Source organism: Astyanax mexicanus, chromosome 1 (genome assembly GCF_023375975.1).
Source record: "Astyanax mexicanus isolate ESR-SI-001 chromosome 1, AstMex3_surface, whole genome shotgun sequence".
Lineage (NCBI taxonomy): Eukaryota > Metazoa > Chordata > Actinopteri > Characiformes > Acestrorhamphidae > Astyanax > Astyanax mexicanus.
Window position 1 is genome coordinate 40,264,258 of NC_064408.1, and position 9,409 is coordinate 40,273,666.

Genomic DNA, 9,409 nt, shown 5'->3' on the forward strand with positions numbered 1-9,409 from the left:
CACCTCCCTATTTCTTCACATGGTTCTGAACCACAGTGTGGGCCCCCAGCTTGGGACTAGTAAACTCACGTTCAAACTCACGCCCAGTAATGTGCAGCCCACACTGCTGGAGAATGTAGGCTTCTGGACCAGGATGCCTACTATTGACCAGTCCAAAAAAAATATATATACAATTTCCCTTTTTTGCGTAACCCTCTTTGAAAAACCACACATTCTCTCTGTTTGCCCCAGGAATCTGCCAGGTCACCCTGGGAGAGGTTATTATAGAGGCATTTCTCATCATCATCAGTCCTTTTCTGACCAGCAAGGCCCAGCTTGCCTATTATTCCCTGCCACCAGGGGGCCAAATGATTACAACACTCTGAAGGCAGAAATTCTGGCATGCGTAGACTTCAGACTGGCAGTGGTCTCTGAGTTCCATCGCTGGACATACTGGCCTCTGCAACCCCCGCACTTAGTGTCAAATTAGGATCAAAAAGAGAGTCAGTCCCTTGCATCCTGGTTATGCTTATGAGGGTAATTTCAAAATAGTAGGGAAAAGAAAGGCCAAAGCAGTCAGTCATTGTTGTCTTACAATCCTCTGAGTTTTCTTCCCCACAGGTCTTGTAAGACAACAATAATTGACCACTTTGGCCTTTCCTACTGGGCAGTCTGGCTTAATGTCCTTTTTGAGCACACACTACACGCCACGTATGATCTGTCTCCTAATGCTAATGCGAAGTAGTACAGCGACTCTTCGCGCTCCTAGTGAACAACCTGTTTTGAGCTCTTTTTATGTTGGTTCTGAACCCAACTTCACGCGCCCCACGCGTGTGAGTTAAAGCAGAACCGATCTTTTGAGGATTAAGGACAGTTTGGTCAGCAAAACAGCAACTATGGACAATAATATCCAAGCTACGCTGGGCAGACTAAAGCTCCTCTCCGATCCGGAGTGGGGGAGCAGATCGCTGCAGACAAAGGGCAGGAGATGGCGGTGCGAGCAGCATCAGAAGAGAGGGAAACGCGCCAGTGTGCTAGCCAGGCTAAAAGCTAATGCTAACCGACCCCCAATTCCGTTGCCTTTTCTGTCCTTTTGAGGATTAAGGACAGTTTGGTCAGCAAAACAGCAACTATGGACAATAATATCCGAGCTACGCTGGGCAGACTACAGCTCCTCCGCGCTCCGGCGTGGGGGAGCACATCGCTGCAGACAAAGGGCAGGAGACGGCGGTACGAGCCGCGTCAGAAGAGAGGGAAATGCGCTGGTGTGCTAGCCAGGCTAAAGGCTAATGCTAACCGACCCCCGATTCCGTCGCTTTTTCTGGCTAACGTCCGCTCTCTGGATAACACGCTAGACCTGATGCGGCTGAGGATGAGTTGTGCCTCTACATAAACAGAGGTTGGTTCACAAACTGCATGTTGGTAAACAGCCACTGCTCTGAGGCATCAGAACAGCTGAATGTGAAGTGTCGCCCTCACTATCTGCCTCGTGAGTTTTCGGCGGTGTTTGTGATTGCTGTTTACATAGCACCGGATGCTAATGCCAAAAATGCGCTGAAGGAGCTTCATGACAACATCAGCTCGCTTCAGAACAAGTATCTGGACGCGTTCTATGTGGTAGCCAGGGATTTTAACCACGTAGTACTGAAGAACACGCTGCCGAGGTTTTTAGGACACTTTTCCTCCCAGGATCCACAGAGCATGTGGAGGGGCATCAAGTGCATCACGAACTACAAATCTAACGTTGCTCAAAGCTCAAAAGACCCATCCCTGCCTGAGGCTCTCAACAATTCTACGCCAGCTTCGAGAATCCTGACACCCCCCCAGTACCAGACTCCCACTTTCACCAGGAGAGGAGCCCCTCTGTGTGACACCAGCAGAAGTAAGGAGGATGCTGAGGAGGATCAACCCCTGGAAAGCTGCTGGCCTGGACAACATCCCCAGAAAGGTGATAAGAGACTGCGCAGATCAACTCTTGGACTTCCTTACGGATATCTTTAATGCTTCCCTCATCCAGGTAGCTGTCCCCACTTGCCTGAAGACTGCCACCATCATCCCAGTCCCCAAGAGCTCTGCAGTGACAGGTCTGAATGACTACCGGCCAGTAGTCCTCACTCCGATAGTCACAAAGTGCTTTGACTGGTTTAGACCCACATCAAAGCCACCATCAACGTCACTGTGGATTCACACCTGGAGCAGAAGAATTCCTATGTCCTTATGCTCTTTGTGGACTTCACGTCTGCTTTCAACACCATGATTCCTCAGACACTGATAACCAAACTCCCCTTACTTGGACTGAGCTCTTCCCTGTGCAACTGGGTCCTAGACTTCCTCAACAACAGGCCGCAGTCTGTGAGGATTCACAACTTTCCTCCTCCACTATAATCCTCAGTACTGGCTCCCCTCAGGGCTGTGTGTTGAGCTGCTCACATATGACTGCTCACCTCTCCAACCAGGCTGTCATACTGTGAAGTTTGCGGACGACACGGCAGTGGTTGGATGCATCACAAATAGAGATGACTCCAGCTTCAGGCAGGAGGTGAAAAACCTGGAGGGTTGGTGCAGATAGAACAACCTCTGCATCAATGTAAAGAAGACGAAGGAGATGATTGTGGATGTCAGAAGGGGCCAGCATGCCCACCTCCCCTGCGGAACATCAAGTACAAAACAGCTTCATTCCAGAAGCTGTAGGACTCTTAAACTCCACCTAACAACACACTGCACTGACACACAAGGACAAACACTGTTTACAAACACTGTCACTTTAAACCGCACTGATACACTTTATCTTGTACCACTATAATTCCATATCATGCTACTATAGCACACTTGGACTCTGGACTACATGTTGCTGCATTTTTTTTTTGGGGGGGGGGGGGGTATTTATCTTTACCTTTTTTTTATATCTTTTTTAACAACAGCTCTTGGGTGTAAACTGGATCGTGAGATTCCAATTTCGTTCCACCTCATGTACCACATGTGATGGGAATGACAATAAAATCTCCTTGAATCCTTGAATCCTAATGTGTGGCAAGACCTTGACTTTAAATTTACTCGGGCAATTGTTTCTGATATCTTACCTAGCTCTCACCACAGGACCAATTGCACCTTTGTATCACTCAGACTTACTTATGGGTTCATCTTCAGGGTGGACTTATAACGAAAACCCCTTGAGCCTTGGTATGCCACTTTGAAGGATTCCACCAGCAGTGCTGCTCTCTGTCCAGTTTGGGGGCTCCCTGAACCTTACTCTGACCTTAGTGGTAGTGGTATAACTCACGTGGGGTATTACTAGGCATCATTTAGGAGTTTCAGAACCTCATTCAATTTTTTTTTGAAAAATTGAATGATGAAAGCATGGCATCTTTTGCCTTGCCATAGTTCATTGACTCTCCCATGTCCAAAGCTACATATACACTCTCTGGCCACTTTATTAGGTACACCTTGCTAGTACCAGGTTGGATGCTCTCCTGTATACCTTGGTTGTAACAAGTGCTTATTTGAGTTACTGTTGCCATTCTATCAGTTCGAACCAGTCTGGCCATTCTCCTCTGACCTCTGGCATCTACAAGGCATTTGTTCCCACAGAACTGGTGCTCACTGGATATTTTCTCTGCACGGACCGGGCAGTGACCAAAAACATATGTAAGGGGGGGCAGGCTGCCTAAACAGCCACGGCTGGAGCAAGATAACAAGCACACCATGGCAAGCCAATAGCCATTCGAGCAGAGCTCCACAAAAGAGCTGCTGCCACCATTCTTTGGCGGTCTGCCTGAAGACGAAGGAACTAACTGTGTGTTTCTATCTTATTCCTTTAAACCTCTCTCTATGTTCTCGTAGGCTACTGAGAGACAGTGTGGGCCACCGGCCGTTGAGAGCAGAGGGATGCTGCCGCTGAAGCTGAGCCCATTCTGTTCAACCTTATTACCATGGACCAGACTGACTAAGAGTAGACACAAAAAAATATATATCTTTTTTCTTGTTTTCCCCTCTCACCACTATTGCTGCCGCACTAACCCGCTCTCTCTCTGGTTTCACCATCCCAGAACCATGGACCAGGTTATCCAGCATCAGCTAGCACAGGTAACACAGGAGCTCGCTCATGGACTGTGCAAACTGACCACAAACCTGGTGGCCACTTGTCAAGCATCCTTAGCCTGGGCGCAGCTGGGAGCCCAACACCATGAAACACTGTCCACACGAGAACCGGCCCCCGAAGCCTTCCCCAAGCCCTTTAGAGGAGCCTCTGCCGACGGAAACAGAACCACCTCCCTGCCGGTCCTCCACCACGAAGGCATGGCTCGTGGGGTGCGGACTCCACAAGAAACCCCAAGGTCCCTTCCACAACGCTTCCGGCTCGATAGTCATGACATCCCTGCTGTGCTCGATTCGGGGAACACCATGACCTTGGCCCCTATCACCAACAGGCGCTGAAGGAGGGGAGCTTCGGCTGAGAACAATGGGAGAATGAGTGGCTACACCACGCATGGGAAAATATACAGGAGATAGACAGAGAACCCTGAGGAGCTACTCTGCCCACCTCACTGTTCTTCATGCAAAAGAATCGTCTCCTGTATCGCGAGGTCGAGGTGAATGGCGAAAGGGTCAAGCAGCTACTCCCGTCCCGCAGTCAGATCGACGTGGTCATGCACCTAGCTCACCAACACCAGCTGCGAGGGCATCTGGCGGCTGAGAATATTTTGGCCCAAATACAATAGCGGTTATACTGGCTGTTGATCCACGCTGAGGTGAAGAACTTCTGCAGGAGATGCTCGACCTGCCAACTGACCAGCCCATACAAACCACCACCTGCGCCGTTCATCTCTCTGCCCATCATCTAAACCTCGTCCCAGCGCCTGGGCATGGACATCATAGGGCCGGTGCCAAAGTCCTCCCAGGGCCATGAATACACCTCGTCACTACGCCACCAGGTTCCCCAATGTGGTCCCGCTGCAAAAAGCCACATCCAAGGTGCTCTTTGCTGTACAGGAGGTGCTCCAGGCGGGACAGCCTGGAAGCCTGGAAAACTCAATCCTCGCCATTCAGGTCAGTGATCAAGTATGTACAGTCCATGCATAAAAAGGTTAACAATGTGCTTCCTCTCGTCAAAGAGCAATGGAGGAGGCCCAGCAGTGTGTGTATAACCGCCCCACCCAGCTGAGGGAATTCCAAGTGGGTGACCGCGTTGATCCCTGATCAATGATGCTGTTCCCCACCACCGCATGTAAGTTCCTCGCGAGCTGGCAGGGACCCTACACTGTGGCGAAGAAGATAAGTTCTGTCAACTACCGCGTGGAGCAGCCAGGTAGACGAAAAACGCAACAGGTATATCACATAAATTTGCTAAAAAAATGGGATGTTGAGCCACCCCCCCTCTCTGCTTTTGCCCAGGTGCTCGAGTCCTGAGCCAGCCAAGAGGTCTCAACAGGGGGAGGAGCGCAACCCCTTGCAGTGCCAAGAACTCTGCGAGTGTGTGGATTGGCACCAGGTAGTCTTCTCCGACCTCCCCGGGCGAACCCAAGTGGTACACCATCGAGGAAGGCAGTGGAGGATGAGGTCAACAAGATGCTCCACCTAGGGGTGATAGAACCCTTCACCAGTCCCTGGTCCAGCCCCATAGTCCTGGTCCCAAAGCCAGATGGATTGCGACGGTTCTAATGACTTCTGCCACAAAAAAGTGTTTTCTCGACTCCTATCCCAATGCCGAGGATGGATGACCTGATAGACCACCTAGGAAAAGCGTGCTTCATCTCCACCCTCGATCTCACCAAGGGATATTGGCAAGTCCCCCTCGCTCTCCAAGATCGCAAAAAATTTGCCATGCCCTCTGGCTTATGGCAGTATATGGTGCTACCATTTGGACTCCACGGGGCACCAGCGATGTTCCAGCTGCTGATGGACATAATTCTCCGCCCCCACCAGTCATATGCCGCCACTTACCTGGATGACATCATCGTACACTCAGAGATGTGGGCGGAGCATATCCTCCACCTAGACTGAGTCCTCACCGCCATCCACCAGGCCAGATTGATGGCAAACCCCAAAAAGTGAAATCTGGGGCTCACCGAGGTGGCTTACCTGGGTTTCCGCATTGGGCGAGGGACACTATGGCCCAAGAAAAAAAAGGTCCGCGCAATGATGCACTGGCATGGAATCCTGAAGCCCAGGCCACGGTTACCACGCTAAAAAACAGACTGACCTCTGAACCAGTGCTGAAAAACCAGACTTTGACAAACCATTAATTCTGCACACAGAGGCATCCAAGACAGGACTGGAAGTAGTGCTTGTGCAGTACTTTGATAAGGAAGAGCACCCCATTCTTTACCTCATCTGAAAACTCCCGGCCGAGACCCGTTATGAAACCTGGAACGAGAGGCCCTGGCGATCAAGTGGGCTGTCGAGGAGCTCCAATTTATCCTCACTGGTAGGACATTGACTTTAGTTACTGACCACGCACCTTTACTGTGGATTTCAAAACACAGAGACTCTAACGGATATGTCACACGCTGGTTTCTGTCCCTCCAAGTATTCTCATTCCAGGTGCGGCATCGGCCTGGCTCAGCCCACGGAGATGCGGATACCCTGTCCTGAAGGCCCCTGCGGAGCACTGGTTCAGAGTCTGCATGCTGGTGCCAGCTGAGGGGGGGGGGGGCACTTTGGTAGAGGCCAGACTGGGGAAAAGCCACTGTTGCTGACACCATCCCGCAGTTCCGCTTCCCACACTGCTGTGATCTGTCAGCAAGCACAACAAGCACACTGTGGTAAGTCAATCGCCTTCCGAGCGGAGCCCCACTAAAGAGCCGCCGCTGCTATTCCTCACCGGGCTGCCCGAGACGAAGGAACAGTGACCAAAAGCAGTGCTGCGAGTGTTTTTACACTTCTCTGTACAAAGACAATAAATACCCCCTTTCGGCACAGTTTCTGTTTAACCTTCGTGTACTCCATGGTCCTTTCTGGCCAGGGCGGCCCAGAGGCCAATCTCTGTAAGCCCTAGAGATCCCAGTAAATCAGCTTTCTGAAATACTCATACCAGCCCGTCTGGCACCAACAACCATGCCACGTTCATAGTTAATTAAATCACATTTCTTCCCCATTCTGATGTTTGAAAGGTAAAAAAATATATCCAAGCTGAATCAGAAATAAATATATTCAGATCTATCCACCTAGAACAATGAAAGGCACAAATAATAGCAATATCATTGATTAAATTTAACTGAAGAACTATCCCATGCACAATGGGAAAACGGCAATATCATTAGAAGGAACCTTCTGCTAAATTTGACTTACTCTGACCTCAGAACCTTCAACAAAGGACCATTAACCCCTTAAACTCCAAGCCAATTACCAGGATTAGCTTACAGACCCCTTCCCACCTCTCTCTCCGCAGAACGAGCCATCTGATTGGCCGTGCATTTGTATATTGTCCCTGCTCTCATTAGCATATGTCCGGCTTACAGGCTGTGAAAACTTGGGTTACTCCGTGGTCGAATTGCACCCAGCCTAATATCCAGAAGTTGCCTTTTGAAAATAGATGCATGAATACTGCTAACATTGTTGCAGAGCTTGAAGAAGTGGGAGGGCAGCGTGCAGTGTCTGGTCCATACGGCACATATTACATCCACTCTGCAGAGTTCCAGTGGTTTAGACATTAGTGACTGTGTGTTGAATTATTTTTAGGGCACAGCAAATTTTCAGAGTTATACAAGCTTTACACTGACTGCTTTATGTACAACATCTCCAGTGTTGTTTCATGAAAAGATTTAATAAAATATTTTTTAAAAATTGAGGGGTGAACTAATTTTTTGTGATATTATAGGATTCCAGAGATTTGATTCTAAAGTGTGTGAACAGTTCTTTTAGGGACTAGATGTATTCAAGCCAGGCACAGAGACATACATCATTGATTCCAATAACTCCTCATCTTTCATAATTGAATGAGGCACTGATATTTTTCAGAACTTCTCTGCATTATGGTATCTTGAATTTATATTTTTGGTCACCTGTACTTGTTGTGTTGCCAGTGGTAGCTGTTATCCAGGTGATGTAACTTTTCAGATATTTTTCTTCCTGACAGTTGCTTTTTATTTACATTCCAAAACAACTGTTGAAGCAACAACAATCAGAAATGCAACACATTTTAATGCCCCACAAAATAACTAAAATATGTGAATTAATATTGGATTTACAAATGTCAAAATACCCAGCACAAATGGAACTAACTAATAAGTTAATGATGATCTGTTGGATAAGTTACATAAATAAAATAAATAATTGTGAAAGAAACTTGCACAAGCAGTTAACTATTTTGTGAGAATTGAATTATTAGCTGATATATATAGCTAATAAAATGTTCATATGTTACAAATGTCTGATTTAGACATTATTTTCATGGGGATAGTTTTCAATGTGAAAACAGATGAATTCTTGAAGACCCTGGCTGAAAAACCTGACCTGACAAAATAATTCTGAATGCTTTTCTAAACCACTTGTAGAAGAAAGCATAAACAATAGGGTTGCAGGTTGAATTCATAAGTCCAATCCATGCAAATGCATCATACAGTACTGGAGGAACTGAGTATGCAATAAAAGGATTTATAACATTGCAGATAAAAAACGGTGTCCAAAGTGACAGAAATACACCCAAAATTACGGCCAAAGTTTTAGTGGCTTTTCTCTCTTCTTTACTTATTTTTTGCACACTGTTTTTAGATTTTGAGTCCTGAATAGATTTTGCTTGCTTTTGAGCAACACGGAATATCTTCAAATATATACTGAGCATCACAATGCCTGGGAAATAAAAGGAAAGCAAAGAGGAAGAAGTGCTTGAGGTTTTGCTTTGAAATAACACACAGCCTCCTTCGCATTCAATATTTTCATAGTAAAAGTCTTCAACCCCCAGAAGGTTGATCTCCAGAAATATTATTACAAAGCCAACTGAAATTGAGACACTCCAGCAGATTAAAATCATTATTAATGTGACAAAAGAGGTGATTGTACTCTGATACATCAGAGGTTTACACACAGCGTAATATCTCTCAATTGATATGAAAGACAAATTAATAATAGAAGCCGTGGCCAACATGATCACAACACTGGCGTGTATTTTACAGAATGCAGTGCCCAAATACCAGCAAGTTTCCACAGTACGTAACATGCAGGGAGGCATCACAAATCCACCCAGCAGCAGATCAGTTACAGCCAGAGACAGAACCAGGAAGTTAGTTGGCATGTGCAGCTGCTTGAAATGAAAAATAGTTATGATGACAAACAAGTTTCCCAATACTGTTAAAATCACCACTAAGCTGAAGAACAAGTAAAGGGCCACCTTCAAAAGTACAGGATAAATATGCTTTGGACAAGATGTGTTTGAAAACTCATAGCAAAGAGGAGTGATATCCATTATCTGATCTTGACTTGAGTTCATTCTGAA

At 47.1% G+C, this 9,409-nt stretch overlaps 1 protein-coding gene across 1 annotated transcript; it reads right to left on the reverse strand.

Annotated features, from left to right (window-relative positions):
- Nucleotides 1–8,380: 8,380 nt before the first annotated feature.
- LOC103029983 (trace amine-associated receptor 1-like) lies at nt 8,381–9,409 on the reverse strand. Its single transcript, XM_049478652.1, has one exon. It carries the CDS (start codon nt 9,401–9,403, stop codon nt 8,381–8,383), a length of 1,023 nt encoding a protein of 340 aa, XP_049334609.1. The 5' UTR covers nt 9,404–9,409.